At 43.7% G+C, this 27,857-nt stretch overlaps 1 protein-coding gene across 2 annotated transcripts in view; it reads right to left on the bottom strand.

The window, feature by feature from the left end:
* The window catches only part of KDM4B (lysine demethylase 4B), a 233,181-nt gene that overhangs the window by 160,724 nt on the left and 44,600 nt on the right, over positions 1-27,857 (bottom strand). For both annotated transcript variants that reach the window (XM_087922621.1, XM_087922622.1), the window contains exon 6: positions 25,518-25,711. In XM_087922621.1, the coding sequence (XP_087778747.1) occupies positions 25,518-25,711 (194 nt within the window). The remainder of the gene's footprint in view (positions 1-25,517; positions 25,712-27,857) is intronic.

The following is a 27,857-nucleotide window of genomic DNA, read 5'->3' as shown; positions in this document are numbered from 1 at the left end:
AAAGAGAAAACTGAATGTCAGCCCTCTTCAAATATTTGAAATGATAACATGCTGGTCTGTTCTAGAGTGCAAAATACAGATAATGGATTTGAGTCACAGGAAGACAGATTCCAACTAAATGTTAAAAGGGGGGGGGGGAACCTCCTAACAGTGAGACCCCAAATGAGCAGAGAAACCAATTACTCAAAGCAATGCTCTCCCTTTCACCGGAGATGTTCGGCTGAAGGAGGCTTTCAGTTGGATTCTCGCTCAGAACAGGTGGCTGAATCCGATAGTTTACAGAGCTCTTTTCAACTTCATGCTCCTGTGATGCAGAGGAAGGAAAGAGGCAACTGGACTTTAGGAACCGCTAAGCAATTCGTAACTTCCCTGAAAAGAATAAGTAGACTTTTCTGAACGGTCAGGTCCCATCAATATACGATAAGGCCGCGCTTGGAATACTTGCGTCCGGTTTTGGTTGCCGTGTTATACGAAAAAGGTTGAGACTCTGGAAAGAATGCAGAGACGACCAACACAGCGAGTTAGGGGACTGAGGCTAGAACACGGGAAGAACGGTTGTTGGGATTGGGTGTGTCTAGTTTGAGGAAAAGAAGGACCAGGGGAGACATGATAGCAGCCTTCCAATATCTGAGGGGCTGCCCCAAAGAAGAGGGAGTCAAGCTAACCTCCAAAGCCCCTGAAGGGGACAAGAAGAAACGGATGGAAAGCAACCAAGGAGAGAAGCAACCTAGAACGGAGGAGATATTTCCTAACAATGAAGACAATTAGCCGGTAGAACTGCTTGCCTCCAGAACTTGCTCCAACACTGGAGATTTTTTTAGAAGAGACTGGACAACTATTTGTCTGCAATGGTAAAGGGTTTCCCTGCTTGAGCAGCGGGGTGGACTAGAAAACCTCTGAGGTCCCAACTCTGTTATTAGGTTGTAATTTTAAATTTTAAATGTATAATAATGAGGGAGAGAAGGGGGGGGGAGGGAGGGAGACAGAGACCCTAAAATGGCAGCAATGTGGAGCAGCTGTTCCTGTCCTCTGCCAGCTGGTACATGCAAACTGCCCCTTTCACTTGGCACAGTCATGCCACTGTGGGAATAATGGCTAAAGGCTCGTGTGTGCTAATTCTCTGTGCCACAATGGGACTGTTTTTTTACACCCTCGGCTCAGGATGTGCTTATTTATGCAAAGATTCTGCACCTGAACAAAAGCGAAGAGTAACATTTTTTGCTCAGGTGCCAGAGTTGGGCCTTTTCTCTTAATACCACTTGTGCAAACAGAACAGAGCGAGGCAGCTTCAAAACGTTTGCGGTGGCGTCAACACCATGAAATTATTTCTCAAATCCAAATAACTAGAAACAGGTTGGTGCAGGGGAAACAACACTCTGCACACAACGTTTTGACAAGATAACTGTGCTATCAGGTGGACCGGCGCTGCCCAGTCAGGTTTATCCCCTCTGTGGGTTGCTAAAGACAAATAAGGTATAGTAGACTTCGGCCCAGAATTTATTCCCATCTCTGTTGTTTTAACTCATTTAGTCATCTTTTCCTACAACCTTCCTTTCATAAATCAGATACAGGTAGTCCTCAACTTACAACAGTTCATTTAGTGACCAAAGTTAGAGCGGCACAGAAAAAAGGGACTTATGACCATTTTTCACACTTGGGTTCATTACAGACTCCCCATGGCCACAGGATTGACATTTGAATGCTTGACAACTAGTTCATATTTATGACGGTCGCAGAGTTCCAGGTTCACGTGGATCCCCTCTTGAGACTTTCTGACAAGCGAAGTCAATGGGGGGGGAGCCAGATTCACTTAGCAACCGTGTCACTAACTGAAACAACTGCAGCGATTCACTGAACAACTGTGACAAGGAAAGTTGCAAAACAGGGCAAAACTCACTTTTAACAAATGTCTCAATTTGTTAGCAATGGAAATTTTGGGCTCAACTGTGGTCGTAAGTCAAAAACCTGCAATCGATCCCCAGTCTGTTCTTAACATCAGCTCTTTGGGCTTAGAGCCATCCGACTGTTTTATTTTTTGCCACTGCTGTCCTAACTTGATGGGCTTGTGTTCAATTTTTCCTTGCTTCTAAAAGGGGGGATTGTTTCAATGAACCGCAGCCACGCACAAAATCAAGCCTCAAATCATCTTGAAAAACTTCTGAAAAAGATGTCAGGTTTTTTTTTTTTTTTTTTTGCATCATCAAGTAGAGCACGGTAAACCCCCCCACCAAACAGAAGATAGTAGGAAACTCTCAACTGGGGCATAATCGGCTAAATCTTTCCAGGGAGGTCCCAAAGATGCTTTTTTTTTCCCCAAAAGGCAACTGGGCTTTCTGGTTTTTCTTTGAAGATGTTTCGCTTCTCATAAGACATAAGAATTTATTTGTCATTACACTCGCAAGCAGGTGCAACGAAATGAGGTTTCGTTGATTCTCAGTTTGAAAGATTCTCAGTCGTGGTTGTCCCAAAGGTGCTTTTCAAGAGGCAACTGGACTGTCTGGTTTTTCTTTGAAGAAGTTTCGCTTCTCATCCAAGAAGCTTCTTCAAGCTCATGAAAGGCCAGTTGCCCCCTTAAAAAAGCACCTTTGGGACAACCATAACCTGGATGAATGTGAATCTCAACAGACTTTGAGCTACACAATTTGGGATGAACACCCTTTGAAAGGGGTGGGAGGAGGAATGGATTTCCAGAGGAAAAAATTGCAGACTACAAAAACCAGGAGCACCACTCAGGTGACCCCGAGGACACAGAGAAACCTCCAAGTGGCCTCAACGAACCTCTAAAATGGTGCAAATGACCAGCTGTCTGCAAGGAATATAAATCCTTCTGTTCCCCACCATCCAGTCAGAGCTGAAGAAGCTTCTTGGATGAGAAGCGAAACGTCTTTAAACAAAAACCTGAAACAACACATGATCTGAGGACACAGATAATCTTCCAAGTGGTCTCAATGACTCACTCAAAGAACGCAAATAACCAGCTGCCTGCAAGGAACACAAATCCTTCCGTTCCCCTCCATCTAGTCAGAGCTGAAGAAGCTTCTTAGACGAGAAGCGAAACGTCTTCAAAGAAAAAAATTGAGAAAGTCCAGTTGCCTCTTGAAAAGCACCTTTGGGACAACCACGACTGAGAATCTCCCTAGACACTTTCCATGGTTCTTTGCGCCATTCGTAGGTTTGTATTTATTCTTTTTAAATGTTTAATAAAGGTTTTTCAAAAAGAAAAAGAAAACGGAAAAAGAAAAGGCATTTTTGGGGACAACCATGAGTTGGATGACTGAGAATCTCCATAGACTCTTTCCGGGGGGTGGTGTGTGTAATCATTTTCAATAGGGGTTTGTGTCACACCTTCCCCCCCCCATTTTTTTTAAAAAAAAACCCCCAAAGCAGCAATTTATTGTAACCATCTGGCAAGATCTATGAAACAAAGCAGAAGCCGTCGGTCCAAGCCGGTCCCTAACCGTCCAGAAAAGGCTTATAGTTCCCATATCCGCACAGCCTATTTCATGGATCTCACCAAAGCAGCTGCCATTTACTCGGCCTCCTTTCCAATTCATCGAAGTGGCAATTCAAACAGCCTCGTCTGCCCCTTTTCCCCGTCGTAAAACACACACACACACACACAGCCCACCCGTCCCCAATGGCGGCCAAAGTGGGGTAAGCCTGGCAGTTAGTGAAAAGCACGATGAGTTCCCCTTTTTCCACCGAATGTGCTGGAAGTGGAAGAGGCGAGACAGCCACATGTTGGGCCTGCTTTCATTTCAATGGAGCAGAGAGTTGGGATTCAACAGCCTTCCGATGCTGGAATCCAGTGATTGACACCGTTGAAAAGTGGTTGGGGTTTTTTTTTCCCCATCCTGAAATCAATAGGAGAGCAGACAGACGATTCTGACACATAATCATTCGTGGTTAAGGCTGCAGAATTTGAAGAGCGGTGTTTAAAAGACTTCAAGACGACGATCTGGGCTGCTTGATGATCTGTACGGTGAGTAGCCTAGGGGTGTTGCTCAACAATCCAGAAGTCTACATTCAAGGACCCAGCAACTGAAATGCAGCTCATCTGAAGGACGGAGAAAGCTCCTGTGCATCAGCTCCTTCCCCCCTTTTGAAATATTGAACACACAGAAAAAGCTCCCAGACTTTTTGGTTGAAGGTCTTGTTAGATAGGGCTGGTCAATGGCTATGTAGCCAACGAACAGTGATTTTCATGATAGAAAAATGGAAGAATCTTGCTCTTGTTCGGGAAATTACTGAAGTCTTAATTATTCTCCCTGGCCTTGGGAACAAGGTGATCGGGGAGTCCTTTTTTGTTGTTGTTGTTATTTTCCTCTTTAGTCAAGTGTATTATTCTGTCTGTCTGTCTATCTCCTGCCTTTAATTTATTTTTATAAATAACTCAAGATATCAAACATATCCAACATACCTTCCTCCTCCTTTTTTCCCCACAAGGTCACCCAGCTGGCTTTCATGGTTATCGCCAAAGGTGAGACTAGAACTCACTGTCTCCTGGGGATTGGCCCAAAGTCACCCAGCTGGCTTTCATGTCTAAGGCGGGACTAGAACTCACTGTCTCCTGGTGATTGGCCCAAAGTCACCCAGCTGCCTTTCATGTCTAAGGCGGGACTAGAACTCACTGTCTCCTGGTGATTGGCCCAAAGTCACCCAGCTGGCTTTCATGTCTAAGGCGGGACTAGAACTCACCGTCTCCTGGTGATTGGTCCAAAGTCACCCAGCTGGCTTTCATGTCTAAGGCGGGACTAGAACTCACCGTCTCCCGGTGATTGGCCCAAAGTCACCCAGCTGGCTTTCATGTCTAAGGCGGGACTAGAACTCACCGTCTCCTGGTGATTGGCCCAAAGTCACCCAGCTGGCTTTCATGGCTAAGGTGGGACTAGAACTCACCGTCTCCTGGTGATTGGCCCAAAGTCACCCAGCTGGCTTTCATGTCTAAGGCGGGACTAGAACTCACCGTCTCCTGGTGATTGGCTCAAAGTCACCCAGCTGGCTTTCATAACTAAGGCGGGACTAGAACTCACCGTCTCTTGCTTTCTAACCTTAACCAGTAGATCCAATTGGCTCTCTTTTATATGCTTTATATGTCAGTTTTTAGTTGGAAGCCACCCAGAAACTAACTATCGGGGGCACTATAGTAAATTGTGAATGGATCTACATAAGATTTAAAATGTTTCTTCATGGCTATTCTATTTATTGCATTTCTTTTTTTTTTTTTTGTAAATTTTATTTGAGTTTTCACAAAGAGAAAAAAAATACAAATAAAACATCTTTTTTGAAAGTAGCGTAATCCCGGGTTACATTTCTTTGTACAGACACAAATTCAGGCTCATGCTCATTTTTATATTCTATTCCATATCTTATTACTATTTTACATTTTCTGCATAGCTTCTCCCCTCTTTTAATTTTCTCAATTTTATTTTAATTATCTCATCTCAATTCAAATCATTGTATTTATATTTTTTGTCTGTCCTGTTTCAATTATCTATTATCTTTTTTCATTAAACAAAATTTCTCCTGTAGTTACTGATTGGAGTAGGACGCCTTTATATCTTTTCCCTAAAGTTGTAACATTCAATATAATACATAACTTCCATTTGGATTCTGCTTGGTACATTCTTAAAATACATGCTGTATTCTTAAAAAAGAAAAAATTATAAATATATATAATTAAAACAACATTCCACTCCAATTCAATTCTATAATTAATATTAATATTCATTAAAGTCTTAACATCTTTAACATTACTTTTCAATTAAATATCATACTTCTATGGGAACAATTATAAGCTTTCCATAGTTAATTCCCTGCCATCTTCACTTATATTTTATAAAACATTAACTAATTAAAATGTTCCCGTTCCTTCCTAATTCAATTTTCTCATTTATTTTATTTCACTTATTTTATTCACAAACATTTCACTAAATTACACTATTTTATCCCTCATTCTAATCATACGTTGTTTCCAATTTTCTAAAGTTATTTCTATTACTAATATAACAATACAATCTTATGTACCTTTACAGAATCCCTTTTTCAGTTAGATTTTCACCCATTATCTCTAAATAGATCCTGTTTTTCTATATCTTGCTCCGGTCCTTTGTAACTTCTTTTCCTTTCCTTCTTCCCTCCCTTCTTCTCTCTCCCCTTTTTACCTCCTTGTCTCTCTACCTCTATTTCTCTCTTCTGTATTTCCCTTTTCTGTTGCTTTCCAGTATTATACTTATTTTTCGAATTATTTTTCTTTTCTTTGGTTGTTTTTTTAAGTCTTAAATTCTCCATTCTCTTTCCCCCCTTTCCTTTTTCTTCCCCATATAGAGTTACTTGTTCATTAAAGATGGCTTCTTCTTTGTCCCAGTCTTCTTGTTTTGCAGTCGTTTCTTGTTGTTTCTCATAGTTCCAAATCTCCATTTCTAAGAATTGAAAAACGAAGCCAAAAGCCTTCCCTTCTTGTGCATCTTCTTTGTACTTTTTAAGTTCCATTTTCAATTCATCCAGAAGTGGTGCCATTGTATAAAGTTTTAAACAACCACCCGATTGATTTTAGTCATTCAAATATAATAACCAAGAATCCAAAGATCACCAAATAATCCAAATACACGCAAGCTGTTTCTTTTTTGCTCTTTTTTTTCACTTTCTCTTCCTGGGGTTACTATTTAGTTGCAATGTTTCAGTTAAAATGTATCTTTAGAAGTCTTGTTGAAGTTTTACTGTAGATTCTTTTTAATTCCAGGCAGTCTCCTCCCTCTTCCAGATCCTGCCCTTATTCTTTTTCTCTCCCTTCCTGCTTATGAAAAATAAAATTTTTAATGTCCAGAAATCTTTATTATCCCTTTAGCATTTTATTTTATTTTCAGCTTAATTGCTTATTGATGTCAAAGCGAATTTATCCAATTTCTTATTTAAGTCTCTTAGTTGTCAGTATAGGGAAGGAGAGAGAAGAAAAAAAAAGCCAAACCTTTCCCTTTTCACTTTCCTTCGCTGCTTCCGACTCTTCTTTGGGAGTGATGTTATTTTTTGTAAGTTTAAATTCCAGGGTACCTTAGTTGTTGCTTTTACAATTTAACCCGGTCAGCCAAAACTTTCACTTCTTATCTTCCTCCTGCACATTCTTTTCTGGTCGAGTTCTCCTTTGTGGTGGCCGTTTCTAACCACCGCTACAACCGCCTTCGGGAAAGGGAGTAATGGCGAGCTGAGGAGGAGAGATGCGGCTCTCCTCAACCCTGCTGGCGGTCTCCCCCCTCTTCACCACCTCTATGGGGTGGCTTAGCCCCGAAACCAGCCGGCTCGGGGCGCTCCAGCGGCGAGCCCAAGCAGAAACTGTGCACGATCGCAGATTTCTGTCTGTCGCCGAAGCCCTTCAAACCGGAAGACTCTATTTATTTCACTTTCTACAGCGTGGGAAAAAATGAAATTCAGGATCTGGTTCTCTTTACACAGGCCAGGTTTGAGCATCAGCAACATGCAACTGGATTCCCAGCTACCGTCCAAATCTTCGCTTGCTCCGACAGGGAGTTGTGCTACAACCCCACCCATAAAGAAAGGTACCCCGTTGGCTAGCGTGGCTTACACTGATTGACTAATGATTTCAGGTATATGAAGCCGGAGAGTCTGCATTAATAACTGTGGGCTGTAGCCCTCCCGTCCATCACTAAATTACAAGGGCTACAGAGTCGGCCTCTTGGTATATACACCATTTTTCCTTATGAGTTCCATCACAGCACACCTCATCAGCAGCCTTGTATTGAAGAGGACATTTGTGATTACAGAATAACAGAGCTGAAAGGGTCCTTGGAGGTCTTCTAGTCCAATCCCTTGGTCAAGCAGAAGACCGTATGCCACTGCAGACAAATGACCATCCAGTCTCTTCTTAAAAGCCTCCAGCGAAGTAGCAAACCACAATTTCTGGAGGCAAGCCATTTCACCGATTAATTGTTCTTACTGTCAGGGAATTTCTCCTTAGTTCAAGGTTGGAGCACTCTTTCCTTTGAGTTAACCAGGGCATGTTGGAGCAGAGAGCCCTCCCCACTGTGTCTCTTCCCCCCTCCCCAACAAAGAAGTAAAAGGAGCCCAATGCCACCCAACCCTTCACCATTTCATCAAGTGATATAGGTCCTTGGCTTTGCAAAGTGGTATCGTTGAGGCCATAAATCAAACATCTCTTTGACTTCTGTTCTATCCAGCATTGCAAGGCCTTTTCCACACCCCTTTCTTGTTTAATTGATTGTGGGGAAAGGTTTCCCCTCTCAAAAGAAAGGTTGTGTAGAGGGAGCACGAGGCTGTCCCCAATCGCCCTGCTTGGGAAAGGGTTAATCTTGATATTGCATCCATCCCAAGCGCACTACAGCCTATGAGCCTCGTCCAAGTAATGGAGGAGCCAGACAGGGCCTGCACACCGAGCAGAGCAATCCACAATCACAGGGCCTGGCCCATCACTTTTCTACTGGCTAACTTGCTGCCAACTCTCAGGGACACAGAAGCAGGGAGAAAAAAAAAACTGGGTATATCTAAACCTCTCAGTGGAAGCCATCTGTGCTTCTCTTATATGCTGGGTAAATAACTTTATCTGTCTCATCAGGATTTCTTTTTTCTAATTCGTTGCTGCCTCACCTAACGTGTTCCCCTAGCAGTGTTTCAATACCTGCGGGGCTGCCATGAAGAAGAGGGGTCTACCTATTCTTCAAAGCACCTGAATATGAAGCAACAGATGGAACTCCATCAAAGAGAAAAGCAACCTGGAATTGAGGAATTTCCAGACAATTAAAACAATTTATCAGTGGGATGAGTTAGCTCCAGAAGTTCACTGGAGGTTTTTAAGAAGAGAGTAGACACAACCATTTGTCCAGAATGTTATAGGGCTCCTTGTTTCAGCCGAGGGTTGGACTAGAAGACCTCCAATGGTGTTATTTTGTTATTCTGAATCATATTGTACAACTTCACAACAGTTTCAGTTTCTAAGTTCTGGCCCTTCCCAAATCCTACAGGCCATCAATTTTTTTGCCAGAGAACCTGCAGCTATTTTTTCATCTAGGACAACATTTTGTGATCAGTACCTTAAACTGAAAAAGAAGAAACTCTGTGCGTGAAGAAACGTTGTGGGAATTTAATCACGCTTCACCCCAGTGAGACCAAAAGAAGCTAAGAGGGGAAATATTTGTATTCATTTTTATCCAACTTAAGAGATCATTCCTCTCGCTCTCAGCATGAATCTGGGCAGTGTACAATTAAGAGACTTCTTCAGTTCAAGCCTATCAAACTTTCTTGTGCATTTTATTGATCCAGATATCTTACTTCTGACTCTCCTTTTATTGTCTCACGTTGAAAATTTAATTTGTAAGCTTTCCAACACAGAGGTGGGTCTCTCTCTCTCTCTCTCTGGGTCTCTCTCTCTCTCTCTCTCCCCCTCCCTGTGTGTGTACACACACATGCTCAGACATGCTATTCTACAGAAGTGTCCTGCGCTGATTCTAATCATAATTAATTTTTAATCAGCCTTTTAATTAGTCAGATGGACATATCATTCTTGTTAATTTTGAAAAGTGACCTGCCTTATCCCCTACAATGGATAGGATTGAAGGGAAGGTATTACTAAACTTAATGTCTGCTAACAATTATTCTTCCAGCAATCACAAAATCCATCCAAAAACCTCTGCCGTTCAAAAATGTAATTATACTGTGCACATAACACAACTGTAATGCAGTGTTTTATTTGAGCATTTTTAAAATTATGCATTGACTGTTATAATATTTGACTGTGTATTTTGTACACTAAAATAAATTCATGGGTTTTGTAGGGATTGGAGCTAAACTGTGTATCTGCAGGTTTTTAAAAAAAAGCATCAATCAATAATTGAAAAGACTGGTTGACAATGAGGTGACAGAGAACATCCACTCTCTTTTCCATCTCCAAGAAGGAGCTGCAAAATGACTTGTTAATTCAAGTTAAGCTTAATGGTACTATAGTAAGATTTTTATTAGCAGGGTATAAAATCATTTAGGCTTATCAAAGTTTTACATTTAGCAACATTACAATGAATGGGGTAGGGCCTCTGGCACGGAGCACAATACAATTTTAAATTGCAACGTTAACAGAAGCGCCCTCCTGGATCAGGTGTGGGATATGGGACCAGGTTATTTGAGGGACCACCTGTCTCCCGTTGCATCCACCCCACCAGGTCATGGGACATCTACCAAGAAATGTCATCTCAGGGGACCCAACCCAGCCTCCAATTGTTGAATCATTATACCCCTAGATGTTAGACTGGACCCTAATTCTGCTGCCTATCAGAAGGCTCTTAAAACATGGTTCTGTCCTCAGGCTGAGGGATCCAGTGTTGGTAGAGACACCTGTCCATTGGTTATACTGTTAGCAATTCTATGCACTGTATTCTCCTGCAAATTGAAATTTCAACCAGGAGTGTCCAACCTTGGCAATTTTCAGACCTGTGGACTTCAACTCCCAGAATTCCCCAGTCATCCATTAATAACTCCGCGCTGCACCCTTCCCGTCCCTCACTTAAATTACTAGGGCTACAGAGTCTGCCTCTTGCTATAGACATCATTTCTCCTTGTGAACACCTCATCGGCAGCTTTCTAATGAAGACGACATTTGAGAGAATACAGAATAGCAGAGATGGAAGGGACCTTGGAGGTCTTCTAGTCCTACCCGCTGGTCACGCAGAAGACCCTATATCAGGGGTGGGCAAACTTTTTGGCTCGGGGGGCCTCATTGACTTTTAAAATTTGACAGACGGGCCGCCACCTGGTGTCGAAATGCCTGTCATTACAAAGTCAAAATCAAATGAATGCAATCATTCAATCATTCAGATCAAACCTTCATTCTGTACCAATCTTCGGCGGGCCGGATTAAAAAGACCAACGGGCCGGATGTGGCCCGCGGGCCGTAGTTTGCCCACCCCTGCCCTATATCATTTCAGACAAGTAGCAATCCAATCTTCTCTTGAAAACCTCCAGCAACGCAGCACCCACAAGTTCTGGAGGCAACCCGTTCCACTTCTTCCATTGTTCTCGTTGTGTGGGAGTTTTTCCTTAGTTCTAGGTTGACTCTCTCTGTCAACCAGAGCAGGTTGGAGCAGAGAGCCCTCCCCACTGTCTCTCTGCCCTCCCTCCCATCCAAAGAAATAAAAGGAGTCCAATGGCTTTGCAAAGTGGCACCGTCGAGGCCATAAATCAAACATCTCATCAACTGTGCTTGGCAGGGACTTGGCTTTCCTGACTGGGGAATTCTGGAAGTCCACAAGTCTTAAAGTTGCCAAAGTGGAACATCCCTGATTTAAATTCTTTTAATTGGTTTTTAAATTCTTTTTTTTAGTCACCTATAAGTATTTTTTTTTAATTGTGTCACATCAGAGCTGAAGAAGCTTCTTGGATGAGAAGCGAAACATCTTCAAAGAAAACCCAGAAAATCCAGTTGTCTCTTGAAAAAAAGAGACATCAAGCATCTGCCTGGGATCCCAATTACAGATAGTCCTTAACTTACAACATAATGGAGTCCTTATTTTTTGTGGTGGTCATTAGATGACCAATGTTAAGAGAACCTATTATTTGCCACAGGAGTTTTTGCTGAAACCCAGAAGCAATCATTGGGTTTTGGCCAAAATGTCATAAATTGGTGATCAGAACTTTACAATCGGAGTATGTACCTTTAGGGGAATGTTATAACTTTGAATAGTTGCTAAGTGACCGTTGTAAGTGAAGGACTACTTATGTCAACCTAGATCCAGACTAAAAGGCTTCCTCCAATAACTCTCTGGGTTCCCCAAATAATTGAATTTCTTCTTCGGTCCTTTTACCTTCAATTCCTCCCACAAGACTTTGACATTCTAATAGGAAACTGTTTCGCGTTTTCTTTCTGGAGCTTTTTGTCCTTTCGTCCCTTTTTTTTAACCAAATTGCCAAAGGATTTACGTAACCCAGTTCCTGGGTTTGAAAAGACCTCAAAAAGGAGGAAGAGAAGCAGGAGAGGAAGCAATGGCACAGCGGGAAATCTCTGGGTACAACCAGTCCCTATGGATAGTCCTCGATTTATGACCACAATCGAGCCCCAAATGTCCACGGTGAAGCGAGACAGTTGTTAAGGGAGCTTTGTCCCCATTTTACGACTTTCGTTTTAACCACAGCTGTTAAGTGAATTGCCTGCAAAAGACCTACTCTGCGAGTCGGATTCGTTCACGCTGGACCTCCAGTTGGAATTCAGTGGACCGATTATGACCAGCATAGGTAGTCCTCCACTTATAACAATTCATTTAGTGACCTTTCAAAGTTATGACGTCACTGAAAAAAAGGGACTTATCACCATTTCTCACATGACCTTTGCGGCATGCCCAGGGTCACATCATCAAAATGCAGACGGTTGGTGACTGACTCATATTTATGAAGGCTACAGTGTCCTGGGGTGTCACATGATCCCCTTTTGTGATCTTCTGATGCGCGAAGTCAACGGGGAAGCCAGATTCTCTTAGCAACCATGATACTAACTGAACAACTGCAACAATTCACTCAACAACTGTGGCCAGAAGGATTGTAGACCAGCGCAACACTCACTTTAAAAAAATCTCACTTAGCAATATAAATTTTTCTATTGCTGTCTGTCTATCTGTCCGTCCGACCAACCAACCAACCAACCAACCATCCAACCAACCAAGGCATCGCCCCATCTCACTCTCAGAGCAGTTATTGTTATCTCATTGTTTGTTAGCTGCCCAGATTAATGCATCAAATGGGCAGTCATATCAATTTAATTATGAAACAGAGCTTGGATGAATCCACCACTTCCAGGATTAGAAACAGCCTTTCTACACTGAAATACTTGGCAGATTTCAGAGAGATCTCGATGGTTTATCAAATGCACCACCTGTGTCCATTTTAGGGTATGGGATTCGACTCCTGCAGTCAAAAGATGAGGACAACATGCTTATGACTGACCATCTGCCTTTTCAACTTAGAACTGGGGATATCATGGCATGAGGAAGTAGAACCAACTCTGCCTTTTGAACAAGCATGGCTTGAACCCTGAAATGTGACAAACTGAGTCCGGGACAGAGAGAACACAATTACACTGATTCTTGGTTTAGTCCTCAAATCTGTGAGTCTGTCAACCATTAAATATTGGACAAACAGTCTAGAAAGTCGCCTATGACGAAATAGACACCATATAAATTGAATAAGTAAAATAAAAATAAACTACAGGTAATCCACAATGTACAATCACAATGGAGCCTAAAATTTTTTTGTTGCAAAGAGCAGTATTGGTTAAATGGATCTTGCCTCATTTTAAGACCTTTCTTGCCACAGTTGCTCAGTGGTTGTTACGTTGGTCCCCAGGCTGTTCAGCGAAACTGACTTCCCCATGGACTTTGCTTGTTTAAAAAGTCACAACCCCGGGACACTGCAATCGTCATAACTAACAGTCAGCTGCCAAGCGTCCAAATTTTGATCTTGTGACCAAGGGGATGCTGCAACGGTTGTTAAGTGTGAAAAACGGCCATAAGTCACTTTTTTCAGTGCTGTTGTAACTCTGAACAGTCACTAAATGAACTGTTGTGAGGTGAGGACTACTGGTAAAGCAGATTAAAATGCAATGGCTAGACGGGTGCATGGAGACATCGTTCAAAGAGAGCTCAAATGGCTCCTCGGCCAAGCTTAAGGTTTTTTTGTTTTAACTTCAACCAACGTGGGGCCAGGAGAGGCTCCTGCTGAAGGCATATTTTGTAAATTTTCATTAGGCACCAATCCAGAAAAGAGCCTTTTCTGCCCTGGCCCCCACAGATAAAGGACGCACCAACCTTGTTTTAATTTACACCCATGCTAAAAATATTTTTATGCACCTTGGCACAGTAGTCTCTCGATGGTTCTGCTCCACTGCTTGTGAGCTATTGATTTGTTTGATAAGTTCTAATGTAGGCTAATCTTTTTATTCTTTTACATGCTTTGTTTTAAATTGCATAAAATATGTTTCTATCGATTTGAAAGGAGAACTGAGGGCCGGGCAGAAAAAAAAAGGTGGTAATTAGAACACAGAATGGGGAGAAAAAAAAAAGCCTGTATACTATAATTATAGAAAGGAAAACACAACAATGAGTCCTGCAGCTTCCCACTTGGAAGCATGGAGAGAAACGATTTAGCAGCACAAAAATCCTCTGCAGGAAGGCAGGCGGCTCTGAAGTTGTTATCACCAAAATAACAATTGTATAACCTGGGCCTTCGAATCCAGCTCCATCTGAAGGAGAACCCATGGGGCCAAAATAGGGTCATTTCAAAAGTGTAGGAAGCCCAAGTCTTGCCAAGCCAACGAGCAACGGAGTCTCGGGCCAATAGGTTGGATTGGGTCTAAATGAGACACTGTGGCAATGGAAGAAATCCCACCTGGCACTTCTCTGAACGCTGCATTAGCTTCCCAAATCATCTCGGGCAAAAGCCAAATTGTGGCTGGAAAAGCTGACCCAGATCTACCAGTGGATACTTGTCTAATATTCTCTGTTATAAACAGAATAACAGAGTCGGAAGGGACCTTGGAGGTCTTCTAGTCCAACCCCCTCCCTGCTTAAGAGGGGACAGGTAGCTGTTCAGTCTCTTCTTAAAACCTCCAGTGTGGGAGCATTCACAACTTCTAGAGGCCACTTCCATTCCACTGGTTAATTGTTTTCACTGTCAGGAAATTTCTCCTTGGTTCTAGGTTGCTTCTTTCTTCAATTGGTCCTTATCTTTTGCTTCTTCTCCTGCCTTCGGGTACTTTGAAGAATTGATTGATCCCCTCTGATTTTTAATAGCTACCATTGAAAAAAATAAGCTCCAGGCATGGAGCCCCCAGGACTTCAAGGGGGCAGGCTGGTCCTTTCCTTTATAGTTCTCAAGATTAGGAATTTTCTTCTTCCTCCCAAAGGTGCTTTTTTTTCCAAGGGGTCACCGGACTTTCAGGTTTTTCTTTGAAGACGTTTCGCTTCTCATCCGAGAAGCTTCTTCAGCTCTGACCGGATGGTGGGGAATGGAAGGATTTATACACCTTGCAGATCGCTGGTCATTTGCATCCTTTGAGAGAGTCCCTGGGGCCACTTGAAGGTTTCTTCGGTGTCCTCAGGATTTTACAGTCTTTTAGCTATACAATTTGGGATGAACACCCTTTGAATGGTGTGGGAGTTAAGAATGGATTTCCAGAGAAAAAATTGCAGGAGCAGCACCAGAAGCACCTCTCAAGTGACCCTGAGGATACAGACAAACCTCTACCTAGCCTCAACAATCCTCTAAAGGGAATCAAGTGACCAGCTACCTGCAAGGAATATAAATCCTTCAATTCCCCACCCTCCTGTCAGAGCTGAAGAAGCTTCTTGGATGAGAAACGAAACCTCTTCAAAGCAAGAAAGTCCAGACTTCCTCCTTCCTCTCAAAAAGAAAAAGGAACAAACCCCAAATCACCCCCTCACCAGCAACCAACACCCAATTGAGCAGGTATTAACACCAGACCAACAATCAAGAAATCAACAATACCCAATCGAGAAACTACCAACTGAGACAAACAAACTATCAGTAAGCAACAGGCTGATCAAGAAATCACCAAAAACCCTCCCACCAACACTGACAGGCCAAGCCACTAGTATATAAAGAGAGCAAGCCCCCCATTTCCTTCTAGCACTGATGATGTTACCTAGTTGGGTAATGAAAGGTCTGCAAGACTCCACATTTCAATCATGAGCTACAAATATTCTCTTCTACAGTAACTCCTTAACACAACTTTTCTCCACCACCCATTCCTGGACCCACATCCACATTAGTGCACCTGTTTACCTGGAACGGTCTGAGGATTCGCATAGGGTTCCTTCCACCTCTGTGATCAATGACTCAAAGAATGAAATCTTCAGTTGCTAATTGATGGGAACTGATTTAATTTAGTGGACCACTTAAGACTGTATTTGTTAAAAGACAATACTGTGTGCTACTCTTTAATAGATCATCTCATTTTCTATTGTTAATCCGCGTGTGACAATTTTAAGATGTGTTGTAAATAAGTGCACATTTTCTGTACCTCAAAAAGGACATGTTAGACTTTTATAACAGCCAGTTTCCTTGAAATGTAATTGAGTAAATCATGTGATCTAAAAGGTCCTTGTGTGTTTGTGCTTTTTTATTTGTTTGTTTGTTTTATAACAATCATTTCTTCCACCCACTTTTGTAAACACATGATTTGTCTGGGAGACTTGGCTGGTGGCATCCTTCTTATCACTTCCTTCCTTGATTTAAAGCCATGTTTTTCAACCTTGGGAACTTGAAAATATGTGGACTCCCAGAATTCCTCACCCAGCATGCTAACACTAACCCTAACATAATGGCTGGGAAACTGCATGTATCGAGTTGAAATACATACATCTTCAATGCCCCAAAGTTAAAACAACCACCACCACCTGCTACTACAGGTAGTCCGTGACTTACAGCGCTTTGTTTAGTGATTGTTCAAAATTCCAACGGCACTGAAAAAAGTGACTTAGGACCGTTTTTCACACTTCCGACTTTTGCACTATCCTGTGCAAAAATCCAGTGATCAAAATCCAGATGCTTGGCAACTGGTTCCTAATTGTGACGGTTGCTGTGTCCCAGGGTCATGTGACCTCCTTTTGCCACCTTCTGACAAGCCAAGTTAAGGGGGAAGCCAGATTCATTTAAGAACCGGGTTAGCAACGTATCAGCTGCAGTGCTTCACTTAACAACTGTAGCAAGAAATGCCATAAAATGGGGCAAAACTCACTTAACCAATGTCTCGCTTAGCAAGATAAATGTTGGGCTCAATTGTGGTCCTACGTTGAGGACTACCTTGTATTCTAAAAGCGTCTGCCCTTTGGGCCTACATCTTCAGGGTGGCTCTGAGTATCGGTTTTCTGACCCTTCCAGATTTACATTGGGGTCTGTCAGCCAACTTCAGATGCCTTAAAAAAACAACAACACCTTCTTTCCCATCCTTGAAGTTGGTCTGAAACTACAGAGCACAGCTGGCTAGAGAATTCTGGGAGTTGAAGTCCACAAGTCTTAAAGTTGCTGTATTTTCGGGGGTCCGGGAGGCAGAGCAGCTCCTGCTGAAAGGGCTTTGCTGAGAAGGAGCTACCTTAAACCTTTGGAAGGCTGAAGTGTTGGTGGAAGGAGGACCCATTATCTAAAATCACCATCTCAGTCCCTGCCTTTGTTATTACCGAGCAGGATGTGTGTAGAGTTCCTACTGCTAGTAACCCCCTAGAGGCATTCTCCAAGATTATCATTATCAGGGTTGAAGACTCTATAAAAAGGAGCGGAGACTATTCCGCAGGGGCAGAACCAGGCAAAAGAAAAATGACATAAGCGTCATTAACACACAGCCACATCAGAAACAAGGCAAGCCAGCCGCAACTGGCTCCTGGGCGATGTATTTGTAGAAATCCAACAGCTCCCCCTGCTGGTATATACAAAAACATATATACAGTAGTCTAAGAAGGCTTGAAAAATATGTTATGATTTAAATCTTGAGGGTCCGGGGTGAATAAAGGTCTAAGAGAAAATACGGTCTAAGAAATAAGACAAATCAAAGGAAGATCGTGGCCTTCCCTGCAACTCCCTCAAAGAATTCAGGAACAAAATGTGATTATTTGGGAATGGGGACAAGGAATCATGTTGCCAGTGTCTCCAGAAATCCTTAATACGTTCGATTGCTCACCACACAATTTCCCTGTTTATTTAGCAGCTCATCGATTTATGATTTGTGATTCTATCTTATGATTTATCAGTTTGTTGCTTGTAGGTATGTATGTATGTATTGAGAAAATTTTTATTGCCACCTACTTGCACACGGCAACTCAAGGCAGCTTACAAGGACATAAAAACACAATAGAAAAGAAATAAAAATAATAAAAAAAGAAAAATTATAAAATACCCCCCCCACACACACACATACACACACTCCTATGACAACACACATTCATACTAGCCATTTAATGGGCTCCATTCCGCTCTGACTTCCCCAGGCCCCTATAGCTTACGCACGGGAGACAAATTCCTTGTGTGTCCAATCACACGTGGCCCATACAGAATATTCTATACTATTTTATTCAAAAATCCTCCCTTCGCCCTTCATCAAGCCCCACTTCTCCCATCAACGGCACAGACCAGCTCCCCTTATCATTAATGAATGTGCTACCGCAGTTACAGAGCTTGGCAAGGAAGCTGTTTAATTTTTCCAACCTCTCCCCTCCCTGCCCATCAATCCCTGGAGAGGAGGAGGAAAAAATCTGGAAGAGAGAATTTCAAAGCAGAAATCCCCAGCTGTCTACCACTGGCCAGGGCCAATTTCAATTAATTTGTTAATATATCTTTCTCAAGACTGCTTTTGGCCTGGGTACAAAAGCAACATCTGCTGGAGTGGTCCTTCTGATTACAGATTCCCCCATCAGGAAGTGGCAATTGATCTTCCCTCCGTACACCAACTTCTGTCCTGTTATCTCACCGTTTGGGATGGAAACCATTAATCCGGCCCATCCCCTACCCAGCAGATGATCAGCAAAGGGAACTGCAGTATATTCTATTCAATTAAACCAGATTTGCCTATGAAAACTGGTTAACTCTGGTAACAAGAGTGGAGAATGTCCATGGAGATTCTCAGCCACGCAGGTCATGGTTGTCCTAAAGGTGCTTTTTCAAGAGGCAAATAAGACTTCCTTGTTTTGCCTTTGAAGACGTTTCACTTCTCTTCCAAGAAGCTTCTTCAGCTCTGACTGGATGGTGGGGAAATGGAAAGATTTATACTCCTTGTAGACGGCTGGTCATTTGCATCCTTTGAGAGTTGCTGAGGCCATTTGGAGGTTGACCCTGAGAACAGAGACAAACCTTCAATGGCCCTCTAAAAAGGATGCAAAGTCAGAGCTGAAGAAGCTTCTTGGATGAGAAGCAAAACGTCTTCAAAGAAAAAAAAAAACAGAAAGTCCAGTTGCCTCTTGGAAAACCACCTTTGGGACAATAGTGGAGAATGAAAAATAATGGGACTGGCCTTTTGTAGGGGTTGGGGAAATTGTGGCTACATAAAGGACTTGGTGAGAAGAATAAAAATTCTTTGGATATTGAAGAATGGGCCTTCAAACAGCATCGGGATCAATTTCCCCACATCTCACAAGCAAAGCACATCCCTGTGAATGTCCAAGGAGAATCTAACCAGGCTATTATGAGAAACTCGATGGCAGAATTACCTCGGTCTGATGGGAGTCTGAAGTCAACATTACCAGCTATGGAGCCCTAAGACAGCCAAACCATTTTTCAGCATCTTTCACAAAATTACAGTTTTAAAGGTTGGGCCAAAGAAAGTCACAATTTAAGATTTAAGCCAACTGGAATTCCTGTGGATAAATGTCCTTAAATCAGAATTTCCCAACCTTGCCAATGTTAATACGCGTGGACTTCCAACTCCCAAAATTCTTCAGCCAGCCCTGCTAGAAATTGGAAGTCCACAATATTGGACTTCAATTCTGGGAATTGAAATCCACAACCTTATCATTGACACGGTTGGGAAACGATGCCTTTAGTGCAAACATCTTGCTTATGGCTGATCTAATTAGGTAGCACTCGATCTCCTCTGACTGGAGAGGATTGTATCTCTAGGGATTCAGATAGAGAGGATTCCTTTCTTTAAAAAAAAAAAAAAATCACCTGGTTATTTGATCCTTTCTGCTTGCAAACCAAGGTGTCTGTCAAAAGTCTGCTTTTGGGAGGGTTTTAGATTAGACCTATATTCTATTGTTTCCTTTTCTCCCTCAAAAATATCACTTATACAAAGGGGGGGGCGGAGGAGTGAATTTATTCCTGGATGTTTACAACCGAGAAAACAAACAAGGCTGTTTGACTGGCTGCAATTCCAAGCAGTCTTTGTTATGAACAGAAACTATGCACAGTATTATCATTAAGCCGACATTCAGTCTCCAGTTTGCTAAAATCCATAGGCGAATAAAAAGCCCCAGTTCCACTAGCAATAACTTTGTCCAGAGTAAGAATTTTGCTGGAGCCAGGGCTGGTCTGCTGTTGTGGTGCCTGAAATGTTGAAATACTACAGCAGACCAAATTTAATTTTTGGAATGCCTACACAATAAAAAGGCCAACGCCAGCTTCTCGGCTCCATTGTTGTGCTAAACCCAAGCCCTAATCAAAGAGCTGTGTAGCCAGAAGATTTTCCAGCTATGCAACTAGCATCACCTAGTGGAGAAAAGGAAGTAAATTTCAAGGACTTTTGAAGCTTTCAAAACAAGGTGATTGACAGCAAGCATTTAAAAAAAAAAGGAATGGAACAGAATGGAATGGAAAGGAGGGGAGGGGAAGGGATGGAAAGGGAAGGGAGCAGAGAAGGAATGGAACAGAATGGAACGCAATGGAATAGAAGGGAGGGGAGGGGAAGAGAAGGGGAGGAAAGGGGAGGGGAAGGGAAGAGATGGAAAGGGAAGGAAAAGGAGTAGGGAAGGGGGAAGGGGAGGGATGGAAAGGGAAGGGAGAAGGGAAGGGAAGGGGAAGGGGAAGGAAAGGGGGAAGGGAAGTTCCAGAATGACAAGACCACACATCTAGGAAAATCAATACGTGTGGCAAGCTTTATTCTTTTGTAACTGTAAAATGTTTTCTCGGGATCTCTCTGTGTGAGAGGTCCCCAGGCACAAATACTAAAAGTGCAACTAGCCAACGGCCACCTCACACAGAGTAACACAAATGTAAGGTAGGGTTTTGGTTAAGCTGCGGAATGGTAGCAACCCCTTCCCGCCTGAGAGCAATCAACCATTTCATGTGGCCTTAAGTCATCAACGCACAGCAGAATTGCTTTACTTACTGTAACAACCAAGCTCAGAGAGCAACGAAGACCCCCCAAAGTTTCTTTACCTGGCACACCAGTTTATAACCAGTTCAGAGGAACCCAATGTCCCACTCACTCTTCCTTTCTCAAGTTCAATCCCATGTTTGCTGATGGAATAAGATCATAGCGTCCTGGTGATGTTTAAACTTCAAAATCCCTTAATGTCAAAGCTGACAAGATGCCCCAAACACCTCAACACAGGATGTAGGCAAGGACAAATCAAAACAACTGCTCATTCTTCTCACCCCCACACAACATGTATGCATGCAGCATTTATTAATTACAACCCATTCATTATTGATTGCAACCAAGGAAGCCATTTGGGCAAACTGCAAAACGCAAAAAATTTCAAGACTTCAAACGGCCAAAGCTATTTCAAGCAGAGCCGCTTTGGTCTGCCTAGTGCAGGGGCTACCAACCCCCGGTTCCATGGTCCGGCACTGGTCCGCGGCATGCCAGAAAGCGGACCACACAAACAAGCGAAGCCCCATCCGCAGTACGCAGGCAACACCGTGAAACCACACCCTTCTCCGGTCCACGGAAAAAATCTCTCCCCATGGAATTGGTCCTTGGTGCCCAAAAGATTGGACTAGTGCAGGTCTCCAAACGTGGCAACTTTAAGACTGGTGGACTTCAACTCCCAGAATTCTGGGAGTTGAAGTCCACCAGTCTTAAAGATGACACATTTGGGGACCCCTGGTCTAGTGGCTAAGGTTCTGGCCTAGAAACCAGGAGACTATGAGTTCTAGTCCTGCCTTAGGTACAAAAGCTGGCTGGGTGACTTTGGGCCGGTCACCCTGTCTCAGCCCAACCCACCTCACAAGGTTGTTGTTGGGAGGGAAAAGAGGAGGGAGCATTAGGGATGTTCACCACTTTGATTTATTTCTAAAGTATTAAAGGCAGGATAAAAATCTAATAAATTAATAAGATTCCCCATCTTGTGTGCTGCTTCATCGGCAGATCCAGTCTGCCATGGATGGGGGTGGGGTGGGGGGGTAATGTTTTTGCGCATGCGTGTGTGTGTGTGTGTGTAAGGGAGGGTGAATGCAGGGGAAGTGAAAGTAGCGAAAGTGGCTCTCTCAGAGACGGCCTTTAAAGTTCGCTCCATTACGAGAAGAACGCCACTGCGAGGCAACCTACACACTCAAGTGACAATTCCATAAACACCTTCTTTGAAACTGACTGGATGATGGGGGAAGCACTGGGTCGTACCTAAGAGAGGGGAAGCTACATCTCTGAATTTGGCAAGTGAATGTGGCTTTGCTTTACTCAATTTTACTTGACCTTTAGTCAACTATACCTTTCTCAACAAATGGGAGTCGAGGATTGCTCGAGTTGAGGCAGGACTGGCACAGCCATTCGTCAGAACTGCTTGAGCCTCTTGATGACGACAGAATTTTTCTTCCAACAAAACCTACCCACCTTTTTGGTCTATGGCAGGGGTCTCCAACTCAAGGCCCGCAGGATGCTTAGATCGGGCCTGGAAACGGCGAAGGAAAGGCCCTCCCAAGCTCCATTTTTTGCTGGCAGAGGGCTGCAGGAGGATCCTTCCAGCCCCACCTGGGCAATCACAGGTGCCCCTGAAACTGTCGAGTTGTCCATGCCCCCCCCACAGGCCCCCCGATGTCAAACACAACCCTGATGCGGTCCTCAATGAAATCAAGTTTGAGACGCCCCTGGTCCATGGAGATTTTTAGGTATCCAGGTCACTGTTTCAAAAAGGCAACTGGGCTTTCCTGTTTTTTGTTTTTTTTTGCCTTGAAAACGTTTCGCTTCTCATCCAAGAACTGAAAAAGCTTCTTGGATGAGAAGCGAAACATTTTCAAGCAATAAAACCAAGAAAGCCCAGTTGCCTTTCGGAAAAAGCATCTTTGCAACTACCCACCCTGGGCAGGGTGAGAACACGGGAACACCTAAACCAGGCAGATATCAGCCAATGGAGGGATTGTGTTAACAAGAACAAGAATAATTTTATTTGGGTTTAAAAACCCTCCTTTAGGAGATAGGTCCTGGGCTTGCAATGTATTCTATATTACAACTTACGACTTACAACAGTTCATTTCGTGACCATTCAAAGTTACAACGGCACTGAAAAAGGTGACTTATGACCATTTTTTGCACTTATGACCATTTTAGATGAGACTTTGAGTTTCGGAATCTCCATAAAAGGAAAATTTGACTGGATTAGCCGTTCTCCCAGAATGGTTTATCCTCTTTTATCTTCCCACAAAGCTTCATATGTCAACATTAGTTACCGTATGTCCAGGGGGTGAGCAAAGAAGGCTGGGGCAAGGGAAATGGGAGAAAGGGAAGAAAGGACTGGAAAACCTTTGGGACACAACCTTCTGCAGGGGGCCCTTGTTGTCATTCACCCAGAACAAGGAGAGAACAGCCCAGATAAGATTGTTTAGAGCATGTGAAAGGAAGCTTATCAAGAGCCAACATTTATCTTCTGTTTGCATGCCTACCTTCAGTTTATGAAACAAGTCGGAAGGCTTTTTAAATGGGCTTTTTTTAAGCACAATTCCTAAGTACTAACAGATAGCATTTTACTCCCTTTTATGTCACTCACTTGCCTCCAGGGTACTTTGACAAATCACAACAAAAGCTATGCAAAAGGGAGATTACAACAGAGGGCTGGTTCAAGTAGTAAAGGAATCTCTTCTGAAACCTTGTCTTCGGGGCAAACTTTTTCCAAAACACACTGAATTGGGGGGTGCTTTCCTGGCATTTCAGTTGCCCTAGGCCTCTTTTCTTCCCTCTGACAAAATACTGGGCACACTTATTGGTGGAGCCTACCAATTTTAATAGGTGTGTGAATTTTCTTAGTACAGAAAAATCTAACAACTGCCAACACATCAGTCTTGTGATTTATATGGTATCTGTTTGGTCTCTTTTAAAGATTAAACATGAGAGGTATGCATAAAACAACAACCAAACCGGCGTGTCATGGTTCCGAGTAATGCTGCCAGCCAATTCAAGACTCTGAGGCCTTGGCTTCCTTCAAGACTCTGAGGCCTTGGCTTCCTTCAAGACACTGAGGCCTTGGCTTCTTGTTTATTGGGCACATCTGACTGTGCTGATATGATGTACACCCAATAAACAGGATTTTTGACGAAGCCAAGGCCTCAGAGTCTTGAATTGTTCTGGGAGCATTACTCGGAACCATGACATGGCGAGGATCTGACAAACTATTTTCAGAGGTTGATGGTTCAACAGAAATGAAAAAGTAACAGAAACCCTGCGGCTGTTTTGGGTTTCAGATAAGGCCAAATAAAACCCGGGCAGGACAAGAAAGATGAGGTTGGGTCTTGCTGGCTGGCCCCTTCTACAATTCCCAATGCAGCCTAATCAGATGTCCAGCCTGGCCCCATTTTTCTCCCTATTAGCAGCTGCCACTGAGAATGGCATAAAAACACCCCACTGACCACATCCAGGGTCTTTTTTTCTCTCGTTCTTCTCCGTTCCTGGCGTTTCCTTAATCCCAAGCCACTGCACTGCACAGGTAGCTCTGTTTTGTTTAGCGCGTAGGACAAAACTGCTCGTCTCGCTCAGAGAAGAAAACAGCCCCCATTCCATTAAGAAAGGAAACACTTAAAACATGCAAGTTTCGATTCAGACAGACCGTAAACCAAAATCGGTGCTTCGGTGAGCGGAAGAGTTTATGCATCTTTCACGTGCGGATCCTTGAGTGTTCTCTGAGCTTGGTGGGTTTCTTGTAGGTGGTTCATGACCCAAACTAGGCAACATCACCAGTGCTAAAAGGGAGTGGGGCTTGGTCTTTGCTTATATATAGTGGTTTGCCCTATTAGGCTGCTCTGCTAACCAAGGAACCAGCCAGAAGTAAACACTGACAGGGCAAGCCACGAGTAAATAAACGGAGAGCAGACCTCACTCCCTTTCTAGCAACAATGTTACCTAGTTGAGTCATGAAACATCTGCAAGAAAACAACCAAGTTCAGAGAGCATCAAGGACTAAAGCTGTCACAAACCCCTCTGCCTTCTAGCGCTGGTGATATTACTGAGCATGGTAATGAGATGTCTTCAAGAAAACAACAAAGTTCAGAGAGTAGCAAGGACTCCACAGTTGTCCTCCTCCTGCTCCTCCTCCGCTACTCTCTTCTCCTGCTCCTCCTTCCCTTTTCCATTTCCTCCTCTTTCCCCTCCACTCCACAAACCCCACTCCCTTGTAGCACTGACGATGCTACCTAGCATGGTAATGAAACGTCTGCAAGAAAACCACCGCCCTCAGAGAGCATCAAGGACCCCACAGTCATCGTCCTTCCCCCCCAACCCTCTTCTCCTGCTCCTCCTCTCCTTTTCCACTTCTTCCTCCTCCCTCTCCTCTCCTCAAACCCACTCCCTTTCTAGCATTGATGATGTTACCTAGTTGGGTCATGAAACATCTGTAAGCAGACAACCAAGCTCAGAGCACACCAAGGACTCCACAGTCGCCATCCCCTTCTACTCCACAAACCCCCCTCCCTTCTAGCACTGACGATGCTACCTAGCATGGTAATGAAACGTCTGCAAGAAAACCACCGCCCTCAAGAGAGCATCAAGGACCCCACAGTTCAACCCCGGGCTACAAATATTCTCTTCTACCAGTAACTTTTGTCACATCCCAGCGGAATCTCCATCGTCACAGGCTCACCATGATTTGGGCTCTCCAAAATGCAGGTAGTTGATGCTGTAGAGATCCATGTCCTCCGTATGCCACGCAAACGTGGTCTTCCACATCCCAAAGTAGAGGTAAGGGGTGTTCACGCCTTCTATGATAATCCCACACTGATGCTCCACCATGTCAAGGAGAGTGTTCAGGTTCCCAATGTTCCACTCTTCCACATCCTGGGAGAAGAAAACAAAGCCAGGCGGTCAAAGGAGAAGCCCGCGCTCCTTCCATCCCCCCACGCAGGGAAGGGGGCGCTGAGGGTCATTTTTCACAGGCGGCCTCAGAAGGAAAAACATCTGGCAAGGGAGCAGCGATTGCAAAGCAGCAGGGTTACCAGACATCTCATAGCCCACGGAGCAGCTCTGAGAACAAAACAAACTCAAACACCCGCTATTACATGGGCTCCCGCCGGCTGTCTCCAACCTGTTTACCACAACTTTTTAAGATTCATTTCACAGATGGAACGAAAAATGAAAAGCGCTTTTCTAAAAATAACGCAGGGAAATTGGTACAAAAAGAGGGGAAAGAGAAGGGAAAGATTCTGACTGAAAGCCAGCCCGGTCCAGTTTACATTAAGAACACAGGTAGTCCTTGACCGCGAGCGAGCCCCAAATTTATGTTTGCCAGGTGAAACATTCGTGAATTGAATTTTGCCCCATTGTACGACCTTTCTTGCCACTGTTAAGTGAATCTCTGCCGGTTGTGAAGCCAGCAACCCGGTTGTGAAGTGAATCTGGCTTCTCCAACTGACTTTGCTTGTTAGAAGGTCGCAAAAGGAGATCACGTGACCCCAGGGACTCTGCAACCGTCATAAATATGAACCAGTTGCCAAGCATCCGAATTTTGATCATGTGACCATGGGGATGCTGCAAGGGTCACAAGTGTAGAAAATGGTCATTACGCCACTTTTTTCAGCATGGCTGTTAACTCTTGTGGCCTGGCAGCAGCTGAGTTGGACAATAGTGAGGAGGTTGGGGAGGAACCTGGGCCTGTTCTGGAGGCTGAGGAAGGCCCCGAGAGAGGCTCTGCGTCGGAGGCAGAGATGAGGCCAGGGTATTTTTTGGCCTCGCCCTGCGTCTGGCAATTAGTTGGTCCAAGCGTGATAAGGTGGGTGTTTATAAGCATTCCCCGGAAAGACGGTTGGTGAAGCCTGGCAGGCTGTGAATGAATGTAATTCACAGCTGTGGAAACAAAAAGAGGTTTTGCCGGGACTAAGATTGTGTTTTATGCTTTCTAAGGAAGCCTAGGTCAGAACAGTAACTTTGAACGGTCACTAAATGAACTGTTTTTAAATCGAGGATTACCTGTAATGCAGACTTGGTTATCAACAATGGTTTGCCTTCAAAGGGCCCGGCCATGAAATCCCTACAAATCTAAAATGACTTTCAGAGCTATAGACAGGTAGTCTTCAACTTACCGCTATTTGTTTAGCAACTGTTCAAAGTTACAAAAGAACGGGGGAAAAGGGGAATTATACTTGGTCCTCACTCTTATGGCCGTCACAGGATCCTCAGTCACACCATCAACCAGCATGTATTTACGATACTTGCAGCATATCCCAGGGTCATGTGATCCCCATTTGGGATCTCTTCCCAGGGGTTTCCGACAAGCAAAGTCGATGGGGGAAGCCAGATTTGCCTAGTGACCACTTGACTCCCTTGAGCAGTGCAGGGATCTGCTTAACCACTGTGGCAAGAATGGTCATAAAATCAGGTAGGATGCCCGTAACCTTCGCTTAGCAATGGAAATTCTGGTTCCAGTTGTGCTTGTAAGTTGAGGACTTTTTGCTACTTCCAAACAATTAATCACAACAGCCCCAAAGGGGCTTTTTTTTTTTCCCCCAAGAGGCAACTGGACTTTCTTGGTTTATTCTTTGAAGATGTTTCGCTCCTCATCCTAGAAAGCTTCTTCAGAAAAAAATTGAAACGTCTTCAAAGCAAAACCAGAAATTCCAGGTGCCTCTTGAAAATAAAAGCACCCTTGGGACAACCGTGACCTGGATGACTGAGAATCTCCATAGAAAAATCACAACAGCCCCAATTCTGTTGGAAGAAGTTATACATACTGACAACAGTAGTCCTCAACATTCCCATTAATTGATAATTCACCCTAAGGTTCTCGTATAATTTAACCCAGGGGTTCCCAACCTGTGGGCTGTAGCCCACTAGTGGGCCACGGCCTATTCGCCAGTGGGCCACAGGAAGGGCCAGCACCTGGTGTGCATGCCTGGATTCGCGGGTGCACAGCCCCACTCGCACAAGCATCACAAGCGCTTGGGGCCTTAGCTGTGTGAGCGTTGTGGGTGCTCTCCAGCCCCACTCG

The sequence above is a fragment of the Pseudonaja textilis genome, chromosome 1 (assembly GCF_049901715.1).
Source record: "Pseudonaja textilis isolate UNSWEBS1 chromosome 1, rPseTex1.2, whole genome shotgun sequence".
In the NCBI taxonomy this organism is placed as follows: Eukaryota; Metazoa; Chordata; class Lepidosauria; order Squamata; family Elapidae; genus Pseudonaja; species Pseudonaja textilis.
The sequence above is the reverse complement of the archived record's forward strand: the minus strand, read 5'-3'. Positions and strand labels throughout refer to the sequence as shown.